At 36.8% G+C, this 20,663-nt stretch overlaps 1 protein-coding gene across 1 annotated transcript in view; it reads left to right on the plus strand.

The window, feature by feature from the left end:
• Window positions 1-20,663, plus strand: part of USO1 (USO1 vesicle transport factor) — a 127,956-nt gene that overhangs the window by 30,470 nt on the left and 76,823 nt on the right. Inside the window, exons 2-7 of the mRNA XM_006871572.1 lie at window positions 838-924; window positions 1,009-1,073; window positions 3,310-3,386; window positions 17,224-17,324; window positions 17,799-17,901; window positions 18,059-18,114. Coding sequence (XP_006871634.1) covers window positions 838-924; window positions 1,009-1,073; window positions 3,310-3,386; window positions 17,224-17,324; window positions 17,799-17,901; window positions 18,059-18,114 — 489 coding nt within the window. The remainder of the gene's footprint in view (window positions 1-837; window positions 925-1,008; window positions 1,074-3,309; window positions 3,387-17,223; window positions 17,325-17,798; window positions 17,902-18,058; window positions 18,115-20,663) is intronic.

A 20,663-nucleotide genomic window follows, 5' to 3' on the forward strand; every position in this document is an offset into this window, starting at 1 on the left:
AGTAGCCACTCAGTGTTTACTTTGAGAATTACTTATATCATAAATTTGAGCATGTAGCTGATGAATATCCCTCTTAATGACTTTTTGATCTCTTCACGTATGATGTTCTTGATGTCATCCCACAACCCTTCTGGTCTTCTGTCTTTAGTGTTTAATGTATCCAACTTATAGTGGTCCTGTATACGGTTTCCAAGCAGTGACTGGTGAGTTTGATCCACCGATCTTACAGTTCCAACTTACAGTGACCCTGTATAGGCTTTCCGAGGCTTGACTGGTAGGTTTGAACTATCAACCTTGCTTTTCAGTGCATTATATTGTAACACCACACCAGGACTCTGTATTTAGAGGCGCAGTTATTAAAGGATGCCTGGTGGTGCTATAGGATAAACACTGGACTCCTAACAACAAGGTTGGAAGTTCAAACCACCAGCTGCTCTGTAGGAGAAAGATAAGGCTATCTGCTCTTATAAGATTTACAGTCTTGGGAACCCTCTATGAATTAGAATTGACTCAGCGGGAGTGAATTTGCTTTTTTTGGTTATAAAAACTTGAAAGTTTTTATATACAGTTCTGACTTTTCTTATGCAAATATATAATGGAAATGTTAGGATAAAGTTGCATTTTAGTAAAGTAAGCAATTGTTATGAAAAACAAAAAACACAGCAACCCACAATCCTAGTGGATGATACTCTGTTTAAGCTCAAACAGCAATAATAGGCATGTTTAGAATGCTCTGATACTAATGGTTTCTCTTAATTGCGTATATAAACTTGGGAAAAACCTTTAGGATTTCTCTTTGGTTCTTTTTATTAATGCCGGTTCATTTTTCCATTACAGATACAGAAGCTTTGTGACCGTGTAGCTTCATCTACTTTATTGGATGATCGAAGAAATGCTGTCCGTGCTCTCAAATCACTATCTAAGGTCACTAATACTTTACAAATTATGAAGCTTCTTAAGATGGCTATTATAATTGCTTTAATAACATTTTTCCTTTTTTATATACAGAAATATCGCTTGGAGGTGGGTATCCAAGCTATGGAGCATCTTATCCATGTTTTGCAAACAGATCGGTATGTTTCTTGTGTAATTCCCCCTGCCTACTTAAGATTTAAAAAAATTTTAATTTCACTGTCAAAATTCCAGAAGTGATTAAAATTTAAAGCTATTACATATTTTATTTTAATTGTTATTTCAATAAATATTTGTTGGGTATCTGCAATGTGTTATTGTACTAACTTGCTAATAAGGATCAGGACAGACATGATCTTTGGATCTATCTATTATAAAAGTAAAATGAATTTTACTTAGGAGACATTGAGTTTATGTTGGTGGTAGAATAATTTGGAAAATGCTAGTGATAAAATGCTAGTGATAATTACTGCATAGATCAAAGACTATAGTTACTGTTGCTAAGTCATACATATAGAATTTTTGTTATATATGTTTTCACTGGAAGAGTTTGTGTTTGAGTTGGACAAATGAATGTTTGATATTTACTTCAATAGATCATATATATTTTTAATATATATTTCTGCTCCCGTAAAGATTTACAGCCTCAGAAACCCTATTCATTGTCGCTGTGAGTCAGAACTGAATTCACAGTGTATCGCCACATATATTTTAGAGTTTCTGAGGCTGTAAATCTTTACGGGAGCAGAAAGCCTCATCAATCTCCTGAAGAACGGCTAGTAGTTTTGAACTGCTGATCTTGAGGTTAGCAGCATGACTTGTAACCACTACGCTACCAGAGCTATCTATTTATCTATGTACGTACATATACTTACATACATACATACATGTTATTGTTGTTATGTGCCGTGGAGTCAGTTCCTACTCATAGCAACCTTGTACAGGGCTTCCAAGGCTGTAAATCTTTATGGGAGCAGAAAGTTTCACCTTTCTTTTATGGAACAGCTGGTAGTTTTGAACTGCTGACCTTGCGGTTTGCAGCCTGATTCATAACCAATACGCTACCAGAGCTCCTTACGTACATAAATTACACACACACACACATATATATAATGTTGGAAGAAGTATAGCCAGAATGCTCCTTGGAAGCCAGAATGGGCAGACTTTGTCTGTCATTCATACTTCAGACATAATTATCAGGAGGGACCAGTCTATGGAGACAGGATATCATGTTTGGTAAAATGGAGGGTCAAAGTAAATGAGGAAGACCCCCAGCGAGATCGATTGGCACAGTGACAATAGCAGTAGGTTCAAACGTAACAATGATTGTGAGGTTGGTGCAGGACTGGACAGTGTTTTGTTCTGTTGTGCATGGGGTTCCGAGTCAGTATCGATTCGATGGCTCCTAACAGCAACAAGAAATATACACATATATTTTGTTTTTAAGTGCTATTGAGTTGTTTCTGACTCAGTGATCTTGTATAAGGTTTCCTAGGAGTGGCTGGTATGTTTGAACTGCAGTTAACAGTCCAGTGCTTAGCCTACAACACCACTCCAGAATTCCATACAATATAAAGTAAATTTATTGTTGTTGTTAAGTGTTGTCAAGTTGGTTCTTACTCATAGTGACCCTGTGTAGGGTTTCCAAGGCTTTAAATCTTCTTGGGAGCAGAAAGCCTCATCTCTGCCTTGAGAGCTGCTGGCAGTCACAAACCACGGAACATGGGGTTCACAGTCCAGTGCTTGTTGTATGAAAACACTGTGCTACAATACAGTATGCAGGAGAAAGATGAGGCTTTCTGTTCCCGCAACGATTTACAGCCTCGGAAACCCTGTACAGGGTTGCTATGAGTCAGAACTGACTCCACAGCACATAACAACAACAACAACAATACAGTATATGTTGTTGTTAAGTGCTGTCAAGTCAACTCTGACTTCTAGTGACCATGTATAGGGTTTCTAAGGAGCAGCTGGTGGTTTGCAGTCCCGTGCTTATCCTACAACACCACACCAGAAGTCCATATCGTATATTCTGTTATTGAAAAGTACCATCGAGTCGGTACTGACTCATAGCAACCTCATGCACAACAGAACAAAACACTGCCTGGTCCTGCACCAACCTCACAATCTTGCTATGCTTGAGCCCATTGCTGCTGCCACTATGTCAGGCCATCTTATTGGGGGACATCTCTTTTTTGCTGACCCCCCACTTTACCAAGTATGATGTCCTTCTGTAGGGACTTGTTCTTCTTGGTAGTATGTCCAAAGTCTGAGAGGCAAAGTCTAGCCATCCTGGCTTCTAAGGACCATTGTAGCTATACTTCTTCCAACACAGATTTGTTTGATCTGGGAATTCATGGTACTTGTAATATTAGTGTAATAATTTCTTTTTTCTAGTTCGGATTCTGAAATAATTGGTTATGCTTTGGACACACTATATAATATAATATCTAATGATGATGAAGAAGAAGTAGGTAAGTTTCTTTTTTTTCTTACTGTATTGTTAGATATTTTTGGACATAAAATTAGCTAGGCTGTATGAATTTTGCCGTTTTTTACAGTTGGGTTTATTTTATAATCTTTTAAACAAAAAAAAACAAAAAAACCTTTCATTTTGTTTTTTCTAATTTGCTTTCTTTTTCCTTTTTCAACCCATAAAGTAAAAACACAGACTTTTTCCTAGGAAAGTATCTTTGAGTTGATTGTTTTGTATATTTGACTTTGAAGTGTTATAAAGAGATAGAATCTTCTTTTCTGGGAAATGTTCCCCTTTTTTAATTTAGTTTTAGTTTAATGGTATGAATATTAGTAATTTCTGAATTAAATAATTACGTTTGGCTACTGATTTAAAATCATGCTATTTTATAATACAAGGTGGCTTCAGTAAATTTGTATAAAATTATTATGTTTTAATTTCATTTTTCTATGAACTTTTTGAAGTTTCCTTGTATTTATTTCTTGGTGAGTAGTATGAAGTTGGAGGATTCTTGTTTTATAATAAATTCTTAAACTCTTACATAGGGTTTAATATTCATAAAAAGAAACAATGTATTATTATATTTAGAAAATTATTTTTTCTTTAATTAAGTCTCTGATGTTAAATGATATGAAACAGATTGAAATCTGCTCATTTACTTAGTAGATTATTCTTTTCCTTTCTTGCTGTAAACTGCTTACATATTTAAAATGAGCTAATCTATAAGGAGCTCTGGTAGCGTAGTGGTTACGAATCGGACTGCGAACCTTAAGGTCAGCGGTTTGAAACTATCAGCCGCTCCGCGGGAGAAAGATGAGGCTTTCTACTCCCGTAAAGGTTTACACCCTCGGAAACCCTGTACAGGGTCGCTATGGGTTGGAACCGACTCGACGGCACTTAACAACAACAACAATCTATAATTTAAGGAGTTCTGGTAGCGAGTGGTTCCGAATCAGGCTGCTAACCTGAAGGTTGGCAATTTGAAACTACCAGCCATTCTGTGGGGAAAAGATGAGGCTTTCTGCTTCTGTAAAGATTTACAGCCTCAGAAACCCTGTACAGGGTCACTATGAGTTGGAACTGACTCCATGGTACTTAACAACAACAGCAATCTATAATTTATTTAATATATTTTGTTGTGAGTATATGAAATGCTTGATTGAGGAGCTGTGTACGTTTTGCTTTATTCTATAGATTTCAAAAGTATATGCTTTACCTCCTATTTGATTGGCTAATCTAATAGGACATGTTGGGTTTTTCATTATTCTAGAAAGTCAGAAAAATGGGCATAGTTTTGACTTTTATAAATCTAATTTAGACCCAAATTAAATGACCTTTAGAAATTCTGAGTGGACAAGTCAAAGGAATATAGATGTATATAGACCATGTGGTGTCCTGCTGTGGTGCTGTAGGATAAGCACTCAACTACTAGGTCAATTTGAATTGCAAAGTCGGCAGTTCAAACTCACCAGCCATTCCTCGGAAACTATACAGGCTTGCTATGAGTTGGAACTGACTCAGTGGCACTTAACAACAACATAGACCATACACTATTTTATTAAAATAAAAAATATGTATTAACTTCCTTGGATATTACAAAGTATCAGTAATAGAAGCACTTTAAACTACTTTTATGTTCAAAGAAACAGTTCTTTATATTAAATAGCCTTTTAAAACAAATTTTATTTCTCTGTGATAAACTAAATTCATGAATTTCTCAGGGGTGAAATGTCTTTAGTGAATATGGTACCATGGAAAAATTATTAGGGAGGTCACATGACAATACTTACATGCAATACACCCACAAACGCATTTTAAAGAAAGATATTTTATCTTAGTTGTTTTTCAGGTGAAAGAAAGTTAGAAGCTGCTTACTTTCCAGAATATATTAAAGAAAAAGATCTTTCTTTCTCTTTCTTTCTTTCTTTCTTTCTTTCTTTCTTTCTTTCTTTCTTTCTTTCTTTCTTTCTCTCTCTCTCTCTCTCTCTCTCTCTCTCTCTTTCTTTCTCGCTCTCACTCACTCACTCACTCTCTCTCTGTCTCTCTTTCTTTCTCTTTTTATTTCTTATTACTAGATTGGTTAGTTGTTTCATATGAAAATTTTAGTTTATTTTTTCCCTGGTTAGCTGAGAATTTTAAGAATAAAATTTCTCTTTCATAAAGCATAGCAGCAAAATTTTTGTTAGATGGTTTTCCTTAGTTCTAAATTTATCATATAATCAAATTTAGGCTGTAATTTCTAATTTTTGTTTTTGTATTTGAAGTTTTTATATTTAATTCCCAAATCTTTGGGTAAGAAGGACAAAATAATTTTTGCATAAGTAGTTTGTGGGATCTCTTTTTGTAGATAAGATCATATTAGAAATTTAGACATCGTAGAAAATGTACTCATTCTGAAATACTCAGTATAAAAATTCTTCATATTGAGAAAAGCATCCTTCATTTCTATTATTAATGCGTTTCTCTTTATTGCTTTGTTAAAGGTAATTCTTCGCTAACATGTTGAACTCCATTTAGAGTTCTTTATCTTAGGGATATTTTATAATTTTTTAATGGTAAATCTGCCTCATGGCTTTGAAAACATAGCATATGCTATGTGTATGTCATTTAGGATATTGCTGATGTTTTACTAGATCCCTTCTGCCATGAGATGATAGTGCTTATTTGACAGTTTTAAATGCTTATTTATTTCACTGTATGTACTGCTTCATAAGAAATTGTTTTATCACCCACTTTTTATTTATGTACTTATTTTTGTCTACCTTTACAGATGATGTTGAAGGTAAAAGATTGCATTTACATATGCATGATGCTTTTAGGCATAATTTCTGATAATGTAAAAGGACACTGTCAAGTGATGTTTCTTCTGGCTAGTAAAAAATCTTCAGAGATTTGTTTCACTATATAAGAATTCCTTAATTTGAGAGGAATATTTGATAATCTTATATTGCTAGTTATTATTCCTATGGCTGCCAAATCCATGTAATCTCCAGAACACAGAAAATAGTATAGTGTATCTGTCAATAAAATTAAAGCTTTATCTCTGGTAGAATAATCTACCATTATTTTGTGAGTGCTTCCCAGAAAAAAATTTTGAGGCCATTTATTTAAAAGTAAAAGTATTATTTGAATATGTATGCATATGTATGTATACATGTTTACCTATATCCAGTAAGAATTGGAAAGTATTCTAGTTAAGAGAATGTTTATATGTTGATATTGTCCCTTTAAAATGATGCATGCAAATTAATGTTCTGGTTACTGATGTTTTGATACTAATTCATAGAGCATATCCATATATTTTTTCTTTTCTTTTGGTCTGTTTCAGTTTCCATTTACATTGATTGATATTTCTTTTCCGCATTATTAAAGTAACCAAGTTTTATTTTACCAGTTTTCTTGAGATGCTTAACTTTTTCAAGATGAGGAAAGAATACTCTTTTTTTGTTGTTTTGTTTTTTTGTCAGTGTATAATGTTTTATTGTGAATTATGTGATAGTTTACATGGGAAAACATTAGTTTTACATTCATCCTATTGTATATGATTTCAGGAAGGAATACTCTTTATCTAAAGTAGATTTTAAGTGGTACATAACATAGTTGCCTATATCTAACAAAACACTAACAAGAATAACTAACTTACTAAGTTATGCACATGATTTTTTGTGGTGTTTGAACCCTTTGTTTGAAATCAGAAAATATCAGAGCATTATGCTTAGACTTTTCTTACAGTAAGTTGTTTCCTTGTTAGGTAGTACAGATCACTAATTCTTATTTCTTTTACTGTTTGATAATACTTATATAGAGCTTTACTATTTACACAATGCTTTGGTGTCCATTGTATTACTTAATCCTCATAGCAGCCTGTGAGGTGTAGATGGTCTTCTCTCTTCTAAAGAGAAAATAGAAATCCAGAGGTAATATAACTTGTACCGAATCATCCAGTAAGCAGGAAAAGAGAATTAAAAAAAATTTTTTTAAGCATTCTATAGATTGTTGAGTAACTGAATTATGGCCAATTTTATTTTTCATTTAACTTTCTAACTAGATTCTTAAATCATACAATGTAATTAACTTCTAGATTATGAGAGTTTCAGAATGATTAGAATAAATATTTTGACCAGTGTGATCACATTGTTTTTTTAAAAAGATTGTTTGATATTCCCTCAGTCTAAGTTAGAACACCTTTTTTTTTTTTAGTATATCTCTTTGTGAATTAATTTTGTTTTTTATAAAATGGATTGTCAGCTTGATTTAGAGACAAGTGTCAAATGAGAAGGCTGAAAGTGTTTTGAATTAAGAATAAGTTACAAATTGGGGATCTTTCACAGCGATACTTGGGTTTAGCTTGTCTTTTAAAAAAATATATGCAAATCTGGCAGCACCAGGGCCTGCATTCTCACATGATAGCAGTCATTCGGAGCTGAGTGACTGCTGTGTGCTTCGTTTACAAGACATATGCTCTCCAGACACCCTCATGTCTTATATCCCACCGCCTTCACTCACTTATGTCTTGTCCTTAGAGTTGAATTTACATTCACTGCAGTATTCACACCATTCAGATAAAAGGCATGCTCTGGTAGCATAGTGGTTACGAATCAGGCTGTGAACCGTAAAGTCAGCAGTTTGAAACAATCAGCTGTTCTGTAGGAGAAAGATGAGGCTTTCTGGCTGCGAACTGCAAGGTCAGCAGTTCAAAACTACCAGCTGTTCTGCAGGAGAAAGATGAGGCTTTCTGCTCCCATAAAGATTTATAGCCTCACTATGAGTCGGAACCGACTTCACGGCACATAACAACAACAACAACAACATGGTTAATTATTTTATTTTATGCAAAAGTTTTTATTATTTATTTACTTTTAAAAGGTTTTTATTGTGGATTGAGTGAAAGTTTACAGGGCAGATCATCAGTTTTACATTCAACAAATCATACATGTTATTTCATTACAATGATTATAATCTCCTCCATGTACCATCAGTTAACAGTATTTCTCTCTGTTCACATTAGGTTTTAACAAAACAAAACCCACTCAGGAATATATAATAATTTACACCTCCAAAGAGCACATTCTGCAAGTCTGCCTCATGGCCACCAGCTCTTAGTCCCTCTCCTCCTATGAATCTAGAGTCCTCAGCCGCTCCCCCTCTCCTTGAACCCATCTCTGCTTCTGTCTATGGCATCGTTGCCTCTCTGGATAAGTTCCCATGTTCTGCTTCTGCTCTTCTCCCTTGATGGTCCTAGGGTCCTTGGTTTCTGGACTGTAAGATTAACCAGAAATTTTTGTTACAGAACTTCTACCTTTACAATTGTGACAGTCGCAATTAGTCATGATGACAGTTATGCACTATTGAATCATACAAATCTTATCCCCATCTTTTTTCACCAGACCCATCTAGACAAGATGAAAACTATTCAGTGGGGACTCTTACTCACGCCCCCCCCCACCCCCCAATACTCTTAAACTAAACTCCTCTTGAAACCTTGTAAGCTAGTCACTTCGTGCCTTTATCAGAATGCCCTCATTTTAGGTAGCCAATGTCTAAGTTGCCCGTCCCTATCTGCCTTGTGTACAGAAGGGGGTAATAGCATTGATAGTTGATGTGAAGACTCATTCCCTCTCTGTTGGTATTTAGAGTTACTACCACCATGAGTATAAGGAGCTCTGGTAGTGTAGTGGTTACGAATTGGGCTGCTAACCTTAAGGTCGGCAGTTCGAAACTACTAGTGGTTCCGTGGGAGAAAGATGAGGCTTTCTGCTCCCGTAAAGATTTACAACCTTGGAAACCCTGTGCAGGGTCACTATGAGTCGGAACCGACTCCACGGTACTTAACAACAACAACCACCATGAGTATAGGTCAGGTTCATCAAATTTTAGCAATTTACCCCTGTTTCCTTTATCTAAAAAATTTTTTTTGTTTTGTAGTCTTCCTCTAGTTGAGTTCTGATTATCAAGGCATCGAGGCTAGGTTAAATGGGTATACTGTCTGCATGTTTGGGTATTCTTGTGCATCTTCACTCACTTCATGTCAGCTGGATGCTTCACTTTCAGCCCTAGCCCTCTGTGGCTATGTCCTTATCAATGGGCTCAAGTGTCTCCGGGTCTTACCACACATTGGACCAACCAGCCCTTCCTGTTCTCTCTCTCATCTCCAGGTCAATGGGAGTCAATGGACTGTGGTTGAACTCAGCCCATTTTTCATTGCTGCCTTTCCCCCTCTTCCACGCACCAGTAGACCATTGTGGTCGCCAACAAGGTTACATGTCTGTTCATATGTTCCCTTTGAGCTTCAGTCTTAGAGGGGAGTTTGTCCTGAAGGAACTTGATTGCTTGCCTTGATGGCTTCTTGGCGAACAGCTTGCTTTTTCTTGTAGTGGCCACTCATGCTGACATTTTTATTTTGGGTTTTTCCTGATCTTTCTTTGAAGATGTGTCTTCTGTTGCTCTAGCTGTTTCAGGCTAGTTTGCTTGTCCTTGCTAGTGGGAATGCCCCACCTCATAAAGTTCTGAATGGGACTCAGGATTACACCTAAGGTCCTATACTCTGCATAGGTTTTGTAAGAGGCCTATTACACTGGGCAAATTATCGAACCCCTTTTAGGTATTCCAATCAGTTATAGGCTGAAAAGAGCTTACAAGTTTTCTGTAATCATGTTTCCCAGCATTCCTTTCTATCCCACTCAACTGTCTATTTTACATAGTAGGCAAGGGAAACTAATATTCCTAAGACAGTCAAACATTTTAGTATTATTTCCCCTCTTCAATCTATGCCTAGATATCTGTATCACAGAGCCCAGTTGTTCTAAGCTTGAAACATGCATCACTGTTTATCTCTTTGACACATAGGCCATGCAAACCTGCCTCAGTGTTCCCCTATCTAATTTGTTTTTCTGCCTCCTCTTCATGCTTATATTGCCCTCCCAACACCTGAACTAAACCCCCCCATCACAACCCCACTGTTTTGATTACCTTATATCTGTTAACTCTTCCCTCCATTTAAGACATTCTATTTTATCCAGTAATCTACCTGATCTCACCACCTGTATGTCTGTTCCTCTGTGTTTACCTTCTTTCACAATGTAATTGTTTTGATCATAGACTGACCTCCCAGAGCCTCTGTTTTTATAATTTTATTCTGTTCTTGACTCTTCCGTTTGTTGATTGAGTTCAGGAGGATGCTGCCGTACGTCATTCTCTGGTTGTTGTCTGTTCTTGTTAGTCTCAGTTCACAGAACTTCCTTTAGGTTGTTTTTCCTAGCAGGGTTGGCTTTGGCAAAATCCCTTCTGTTTATCCTGAAATTTTTGATTACCCCATTGTATTTGATTGACAGCTTTGTTGGGTAGAGGATTCTTGGGCGGCAGTTTTTTTTCTTTCAGGGTTTTATATATGTCTCCCCATTTCCTTCTTGCCTGCATGGTTTCTGTTGAGAAATCCGAGCTTAATCTGACTTGCTTGCCTTGTATGTTACACTTCTCTTTTCCCTAGCTGGTTTCAGGATTATGTCCTTATCTTTGATTTTGGAGAGCTTTCTTATTATATGTCTTGGTGATTGTCTTATTGGGTCTGTCCTTCCTAGGGTTCGCTGAGCTTCCTGAATGCTTATCTTGTCACTTTTCAGGATGTTAGGGAAATTTTCTTCCTAAAGCTCTTCAGCTATTTCCTCTGTGGACTTGTGTGATTCTTCCTGTTCCAGAATACCAGTAGTTCTTAAGTTATTCCTCTTCATGTTGTCCAGCATGAATCTTAGACCTTCTTCAGATTTTTGGATCCTTTTTTCTTTTTTGCTCTTCTGTCTTAGTGGCACTGAGAGATTTGTCTTCCAGCTCACTAGTTCTGCCTTCCATCTCTTCTGTTCTGTTCCCTTGCCCTTTCAGTGTATTGTCTATTTCTTATATTCTATTATTGATCGTTTGGACCTCTTTCTGTAGGTTCTCAATTGTTTCCAATGCTGTATCTGTCTTATTTGATTGTTCCTATAGCGTTTTCCTGACCTCTTCCTTATTTTTCTCAACTCTGTTGTAAAGTGTTTTGAAACATTTTATAATCATTTTTCTTAATCCCTTCTCACCATTTCTAAAACCTGCCCATCTTCCAGTATGGAGTGTAGGTCTACTTCCAGCTCATTTGCCTCAGGTACTTTATGTCATTTTGGACATATGATGATAAGGGCATCTGTTTCTGTTTTTTGGGCATATTCAGGAGTTATCTGTGGCCTTAATACTTAGATAGGTATGTATTTTGGTATTTTTTATGCTTTATGATTGCTTCCAGGTAGATGTAATCAGGACATGGGCTTCCCTTCTCACTCAACTTCCTGAGAAATTTCAAGATGCCACTGTTAGTCATCTTGACATAACTCAAGATTTAATTTTCAGCTTATTACCTTTTAGTCTGCCTATCCCACTCTACAATCCCTGTTCAGGCCTTTTTCCTAGTGTTAAATAGTCAGGGCTGGCTGTGGCTGTTTTGCCCTGCTGTTTGGTTTTTAGTGAAACTGTCACTTTACATTTCAAGGAGATCTGTGTACATGCATAGTAGTACCCTCCAGGGGTGCGATGTGGGTGTCCACTCACTCAGGCACCCCCTCTAGTTACCAGAATGGAGGGGCACAGACAGTAAGATACTAATGAACAGAACCAAAAAAAAGAATATCCGTGGTTCTGTCAGGCGTCCGTGGCTGCTTGGATCCTTCCCCCACTTGGTCTCGCTCAAATGGAGCAGCTTAGCATCTTGAATTAGAAAGCAATGGATTTCTTGCTTTTGCTACGTAGTCCCCAGCTGTAAGCCTTCCTGCGTTTTAAATATTCCTTTATATGTGGTTCAGAGTTCTGGGACCATCCCCTGAGCCTGCTTGGTCTGGTATTCTTTGTGATTGCTGAGGGAACTGCTTATAGTACATCTACCTGATTTGCCATTTTGTTTATTCTCCTGGTTAATTATTTTTTAAAAGATTATTCTAATAGTTATCTACTACAGTGTTATCTGACTCAACGAGTACGAATATAACCAAATGGAATACATCCCTACAGAGCATCCACAATTAGACATATTACTGTGATTATTTTAATTATGACCAGAGACAGTTCTAAAGGAAGAGTGCATGTTATTAGCCTTTTGAACACAGATTACTTAATGTATTTGGAGAGGTTTTTGCTATGCCTCCTTTTTGTACAATTATCTGGGTATTGTTTTTTTTTTAACTGTTTTATTGTGAAGTATGTGATAGTTTACATGGGAGAACATTAGCTTTACAGTCATCATATTGTATATCGTTACATTGCCATGGTTACAGTCCCCTCTATGCATCATCAACCAACCAGAGGACACACCCTGCAAGCCTGCCCCCTGGTCGTCAGCACACAGCCCCTCTCCCTCTCTAGGTCTAGAGTTCTCAGCTGCTCCATCTCTCCATGTCATCGTCTTTGCCTCCATCTCTGGCATCACTATTTCCCTGGTAGGGTCCCACACTCCACTCTTCTCCCTTGATGGTCCTAGGGGCCTCTGTTCCTGGCCTACACAGTCAACCACTCCCCTCCTTAGCTAGAAAACATCTACCTTTACATTTCCAACCCTCACAGTCAGTCCTGATAGTCTTGAAAGCTTGTAAGCCAGTCACTTTTTGCCTTTGTAGCCCCCCATATTGGGTAGCCAATATCCAAGTTGCCCATCCCTGTTTACCCTGTGTATGAAGGGGATGGGAATGATCCTCGCTATAAAGATATGTCCCCTCTTTTGAGCTACTGCATCCATGAGTGTAGGTCAAATTCATCAAATTATATCAGATTACTCTTTTTATCCTCTTCTTTCTTCTTCTAGTTGAGCTCTGATTATCCAGCCATTGAAGACAGGTCAAGTGGGTATTATCTGCAAGTATGGGTGTTCTTGCGCATATGACCTCTCTTCTTATCAGCTGGACGCTTCATTATCCACTCTAGTCCTCTGTGGCTGTGTCAGTGACTCTGGGCCTTGGAGTTCCCAGGTCTTGCCAAACTGCTGGCCAACCAGGTCTCCACCCAGGTTCATGGGAGTGTATTGAATGTGGTTGGACTTAGCTCGTAGCTTCACTATTGTTTTTCCCTCATTTCCCCTTAGTGGTGACAATGTGGTTACCAGTCAGAGCACGTGTCTGCTCATGTATTCCCATTGAGTCTTAGTCTTGGAGGGGGTTTTCCCTGAGGGGACTCTGGGGTATTTTTTGTTGTTGTTTATAAAATGTGACTAGATACTTATTTCTGATGGTGTCTCTTACCTAGTCATATTTCATTAGGGTTCTGGTTACCCTAAAACAATGTAGGCTTCCTAGTCCACAGAATTAGCTTTTATTGGTTGTATGGTATTTACTACACCAGGAGAACCGAGGCTCTCATTTATAGTAGCCACCACTTTTCTGTCAGTTTGTCTGATTTTAGAGGCTTGTATTTTGCTGTGAGGCTGAATGCTATGCCACCATTATTTTAAATACCAGTAGTGTTACTCAACCAGCTCTGGTAGTGTAGTGGTTACAAATCGGGCTGCTAATCTCATGGTTAGCAGTTCAAAACTACCAGCTGCTCCTCGGGTGAAAGATGAGGCTTTCTGCACCTGTAAAGATTTACAGCCTCGGAAACCCTGTACAGGGTCACTATGAGTCATAACTGACTCCGCGGCACATAACAGCAACAGTGTTACTCATGGTGGACAGGCTTCAGCCAAACTTCCAGACTAAGTCAAACTGGGAAGAAAAGACCTGTTGATCTACATATGAAAAAGTTGGCCAGTGAAAATCTTATGAATAGCAGTCAAACATTGTATGATATAGTGATGGAATATGTGTCCCTGAGGTTGAAAGGCATTTGAAATATGACTGGGGAAAAGCTACTTCCTCCAAGTAGTTGTTGTTAAGTGCCTTGAGCCAGTTCCAACTCATAACAACCCTGTTTAGGGTTACAAGGAGCAGCTGATGAGTTTGAACTGCTGGCCTTGTGGTTCAAACTGAACTTGTGGTCCAGTGCTTTATCCTACAGTGAGTGCCAAACCAGGACTCCAAGTAAAGTCCACCTTAATGATATGGCTGTAGTAAAGCTTTCAGGACTTACATTTACTGATCGGCCTTGATTCAAACTGAGAACAACCAGCTGCAAACTTCCATTAATAGAAATGTGGAATGTACAAAGTAGGAGTTTTAGAACATTTGAAGTTGTAAAAATGAAATGGAGTACTTAAGGATCAATATTATAGGTGTTAGAGTGGTGAAATGGACTAGTATTGGCCAATTTTAATTCAAGAATTTTGCCTATGTTTTGAATAACAAGTTGAATTGGAATGGTGTCACACTGTCAAAAAGAACATTTCAAGATCTGATGCACAATGCTGTGCTGTCTGTGATGGGATGATATCCATATGCCAGAGTCCTGGTGTGGTGCTATAGGATAAGCACTGAACCATAATGTCAATTTGAACTGCAAGGTTGCCGGTTCAGACTCACCAGCTGCTCTTCAAAAACTTTATACAGGGTTGCTATGAGTCAGAACTGATTCACAGGCACTTAACAACAACAACAGAAAATGACAAGTTAATACAGCTGTTAATTCAAATTTAAACACCACTTACCAAGCCAAAGATGAAGAAATTGAAGATTTTTAGCAACTTCTGCCATCTGAAATTGATTAAACATGCTCTCGAGATGTTCTGACAATTAACTGGTGATTAGAACAAGAAAGGTGGACACATAAGAAGGATCAATGGTTACAAGTTTTGGCCTTAATGACAGAAGCATCATTGATGATGGCATGATTGAATTTTGCAAGAACAATGACCTATTCATGAGAAATGCCATTTTTCAACAACATAAACAGTGGCCATACATGTAGATCTTGCTAGGAATTAAATCAGCTAAATCTGGAAGGAGGTGATGAAGAACTTCAATATCATTAGTCAAAATAAATTTAAGTCCTGACTGCAGAATTGACTATCTCTTGCTGATATACAAGTTCAAGGAAAAATTGAATAAAATGAAACAAGTCACAAGAGCCAAAGTTTAAATTCATGTATACCTGACCTGAATTTTAATGATTACCACAAAAATAGTTGAATATAATGACCAAAGACCAAGCCAGTTGTAGGAAAGCATATATGAAGAAAGCTAAAGGAGCTCTTGTAGCGTAGTGGTTATGAGTCAGGCTGCCAACCTCAAGGTCAGCAGTTCAAAACTACCAGTGGTTCTGCAGGAGAAAAATGAGGCGTTCTGCTCCCATAAAGATTTATTGCCTTGGAAACCCTGTGCAGTGTTACTATGAGTTGGAACCGACTCTGTGGTACTTAACAACAACAAAAGGTCATTACAAAGACAGGAGAGATAGAAAGATAAGACCAAAATGGATGCTTAGAAGGAACTCTGAAACTTGCTTTTGAATGTGTTGTTGTTAAGTGCCATCCAGTTGGTTCCAACCTATAGCAACCCTGTTTAGGGTTTCTAAGGAGCTACTGGTAGGTTTGAACTGCCAACTTTGAGATTAGCAGTCCAGTGATTATCCTATAGCATCACATGAACAAGTAAAATAGCTGAACAGATTTCAAAGTATGGCTTGAGAAGGCAAAGTACAGCATTATAATGAAACTTGCAAAGACCTGAAGTTACAACATCAAAAGGGAAAAGCTGAAAGAGTTGAAGAAGATGATGAAGCTTTGACTTGCAGTATTGAAAAGTTGTATGAGCAAAATATTGAACAATGCAGGAGGAAGCATCAGAAGACGATGGGAAAAAATTGTTTGATATTAAAACCATTTTAGGAGCTTGCATATGATCAAGAACCGGGGGTATACAAGGAAGAATTTTAAGCTGCACAGGTGTTGGTGAAAAACAAGGATCCAGGAACAGATGGGAAATCAACTGAGATATTTCAACAAACTGATGCACTGCTGGAAATGTTAACATGTCTATGCCAAGAGATTTGGAAGATAACTACCTGGCCAACCGACTGGAAGAGATTCATGTTTATGCCTGTTCCAAAGAAGGGTGACCCAGCAAAATGCAGAAATGATCAAGTAGTATCATTAATATCGCATATAAGTAAAATATTGCTAAAGATAATTCAGAAGTGGTTGCAGCAGTACATCAATACGGAACTGCAAGAAAGAAATTCATGTGGACTCAGAAGAGGATGTGGATTGCTGTCAAATGGATCTTAGCCAAGAGCAAAGAATATTTCATTGACTATGTGAAGGCATTCAACTGTGTGGATCATAACAAATTATGGATCACATTGTGAAGTATGGAAATTTCAGAACATTTCATTGTACTCATACAGAACCTGTAAATAGACTAACAGGCAATCATTCAAGCAGAAAAAGGGGGTACTCTGTGGTTTAAAATCAGCAAATTTGTGCATCAGGGTCATATCCTTTCAACATACTTATTAAATCTGTATCGTGATGTGTAATTTACATGCAGTCAACTTTACTCTTTTGGGTTATATAGTCCTTTGATTTTGGAAAAATGTATACAACTGTATAACCATTATACTTGAGTTGGAATTTATCTATCACCCCATTGAATTTCTTTGTGCTCCAGTTTAAAACCAAAAATCTCCATGATAATATGAGAAAATTTGAATGTTTTTCTTGAAGACCGTATTTAAGCATTGAGGAATAAAAATTGTTAAAATGACATTGAAAGTTATTTTTAAAAATTAATTGCTTTCCATTCCATTTATGATCTTCATATCAGTCATACTGTTACAACGTTGAATTGTTTAAATATCAGGAAAAGTATCATTCCTACTTAACCCCCTCAACAAAAAGTTACTTTAAAATATCATAGCACCATGTTAAAGTACTTTATCTTTGAATATTACAGAAGAAAATTCCACAAGACAGAGTGATGATTTGGGAAGCCAGTTTACTGAAATTTTCATTAAGCAACAAGAAAATGTCACTCTCCTGCTGTCTGTCTTGGAGGTAAATAGGGAATCTTAATACTTTTAACATCTTAATAAGCTTTTTTGTTGCCTTTTTCTGATGTTACTAAGGAAGCAACATATTCCAGAAAATATCACTCTCCTGCTATCATTATTGGAGGTAAAAAGCTGGAATCTTAATATTTTTGTCATCTGAATAAGCTTTTTGTTGCCTTTTTCTGATGTTGCTGAGGAAGCAATATATTTGTACATTTTAAGGTAGCAAGTTTAATAACAGCATAAGATTTGCATGCATGTTTCAAGAAATAATGTAATCTGTTAAAACACAGGCTGCTTTTTAACTTTTGTTTTTATAAAATGCTGTTTTATTAAGGCAGTAACATTTTATTCCATATGCTGAGTTTCTATCAATTTGTTATTTTCTTTTTATCGCCTTTATTATCTTTAGATTCATTTTTGTTTTCCTTGAAAAGGTGAATTACGATGTTAAATATTTTGAATTGTTATATTTCAGGAGTTTGATTTCCATGTCCGCTGGCCTGGTGTACGGCTTCTCACTTCTCTTTTAAAGCAACTAGGGCCTCAGGTGCAGCAAATTATTTTAGTCAGCCCCATGGGTAAGTGATTTAACCTTCATCATATCATTTGATTAAAAAATGAGTATTATTTCCTAGAGAGGAAGATGGGAATGGTTTGTTAATAAATTATTTATAATTTGAGTCAGCATTTGCATAATTTGAATTGCCAGTATTTTTCTCGTTTGCTTTTTTCTAGGTGTTTCAAGATTAATGGATTTATTAGCAGATTCCAGGGAAGTTATTCGTAATGATGTAAGTTAAATTTCAAAAAGAAGTCCAAGAATTTGCTACTTTTTTTTTTCCCTTGGGAAAGGAAATCTTTTTTGATTTATATTCATAAGTATACTAAGTTAGATTTGGAAAGTTGTGGTTAATGATCAGTCTTTTAGAATTTAAAAAATTATATGCAAGGACATGTTCTTTCTCTCTCTCTCTCTCTCTCTTTTTACTGGCCTTTCTAATGTTTTGGGTTAAGCAAGCCATTTTGCTTTTCAAGTTTATTTCTTCCATATGTTTAGGATAAATTCTGCCTTCTTCTGAAAGGTTATGTTGATAACAAACTCTTGTCTCTGAAATTCCCCTTTCTTCCTAAAGAATAGAGGGAAGATTTGCACACATTAAATTGTATGAACTTAAACTGTAATATCTGGAATTCTCATCCTTAGTTAATTGAATATATTTCAAAGGATTTTCCTTGATAATATGTATTTATCTATAGAGCATGATTTGCTCGAATTATTTTCCATTTCGATTTATTATAATATATGCTTATAACTTTCAATATTTTGTATTGATGCCACATTATTTTGTGGCTTGCCCATTTTTCTCTACTGTTACCTTACAACATGATCAAAACTCTTAATAGACAACAATTAACATTAGGCAGTATTTAATTTTAGACAACAATTAGAAAAATCCTTTAAAAATTAAGTGCTATAGCTAGGAGATTATATTAAGCTAATTGAATTGCTGTATTTACAGGGAGAAACCAAAGACTCACAGAGCTCAAGTCACTTGCTCTTTGTTATTAAGCCTGTTTCGATTCATAGCCACTCTGTATAGGGTTTCCATGGAGTGGCTGGTGAATGTGAACCACCACCTTTGTTCAAACAAACCTTGAGGTTCAGTACTTTATCCTACAGTATCACACCAGGACTCCATTGTTCTTCATTTGTCACACAGATAATATGAACTATAAGGGGGTCTTTAAAATTTCATGGAAAAATCCCATTATTTTTCATTCCATTTTTCCATGAACTTTCATATTTCTTGCATGTATATCAGTTTAATTTTATAGGTACTGTAATTAATGTAGCATATGAGGACTGTTTTTATTCTTTAATATTTAAATCTTATCTTTAAAAGAAATCTTGCTTTTAATAAAAATCCATATATAAAGAATTTTGAGTGCCCTCAACTAAATGTTACTTGAAGTTTCTATTGTGTTTTTCTCTTGCCCCAGTATTTAAGAGGGTACTATACAAACCACTAAACAGAGAAATTTTCTTTCCCTGGATCTCTGTTAGAATTATTTCCACTTAAACACCAGAAAGATGTTTATCTGTGCTTTGAGTACATAAAGGCTTTCAATTGTGTGGATCATGACAAGGTTTGGACAACATTGTAGAGAATGAGTATTCTGGAACACTTCATTGTGCTCATGAGGAACCTGTACGTAGAACAAGAGATAGTTGTTCAGACAACAAGGGAACACCGAATGGTTTAAATTTAGGAAAGGTGTGCACTAGGGTTGTATTCTTTCACCATACTTTTTTTTTTTTAAGGTTTTTATTGTGAATTGAGTGAAAGTTTACAGGGCAGATCATCAGTTTCACATTCAACAATTCGTATACCTTGTTTCATTACATTGATTATAAGCCCCTCCATATACCATCAGTTAACAATATTTCTCTCTTTCCACTTTAGCGTTTTAAAAAACACACAAACAAACAAACAAAAAAACCCACTCAGGCATATATAATAATTTACATCTCCAAAGAGCACATTCAGCAAGTCTGCTCCTGGCCAGCAGCTCTTAGTCCTTCTCTTCTTAGTCCATGAATGTAGAGTCCTCAGCCGTTCCCCCTCTCCATACCCCCACCTTTGCCTCCATCTCTGGCACTGCTGCTTCTTTGGATAAGGTCCTGTCCCTCATTCTACTTGTACGTTCCTCTCTTGATGGTCCTAGGGTCCTCTGTTTCTGGACTGTAAGATTAACCACTCCCCTTTTGTCTGTTACAAAACTTCTATCTTTACAATTGTGACAGTTGCAATTAGTCATGATAACAATTATTCACTGTTGACTCTTACGAATCTTATCCCCATCTCTTTTCACCAGACCCATCTAGACAAGATGACAGCTATTCAGTGAGGATTCTTTCTTTCCCCCCCTACTCTTAAACTAAACTCCCTCTTGAAACCTTGTAAGCCAGTCACTTCGTGCCTTTATTGCCCCCACATTTTAGATAGCCAGTGTCTAAGTTGCCCGTACCTATCTACACTGTGTACAGAGCGGGTAGCATTGATACTTGATTTGAAGACTCTTTCCCTCTCTGTTGGTATTTAGAGTAACTACCACTCTGTATATAGGTCAAGTTCATCATGAAGATGTATCTTCTATCACTGTAGCTGTTCCAGTCTGCTTGTCCTTTCTAGTGGGAATGTCTCACCTCACAGGGTTGTGGACGGGACTCAGGATTCCACCTAAGGTCCTATACTCTGTAAAGGCTTTACATGAGACCTATTTCACTGGGCAAGTTGTAGAACCCCTTGTAGGTATTCCAATCAGTTATAGGCTGAAG

The sequence above is a fragment of the Chrysochloris asiatica genome, unplaced genomic scaffold (assembly GCF_000296735.1).
Source record: "Chrysochloris asiatica unplaced genomic scaffold, ChrAsi1.0 scaffold00169, whole genome shotgun sequence".
Classification (NCBI taxonomy): Eukaryota; Metazoa; Chordata; class Mammalia; order Afrosoricida; family Chrysochloridae; genus Chrysochloris; species Chrysochloris asiatica.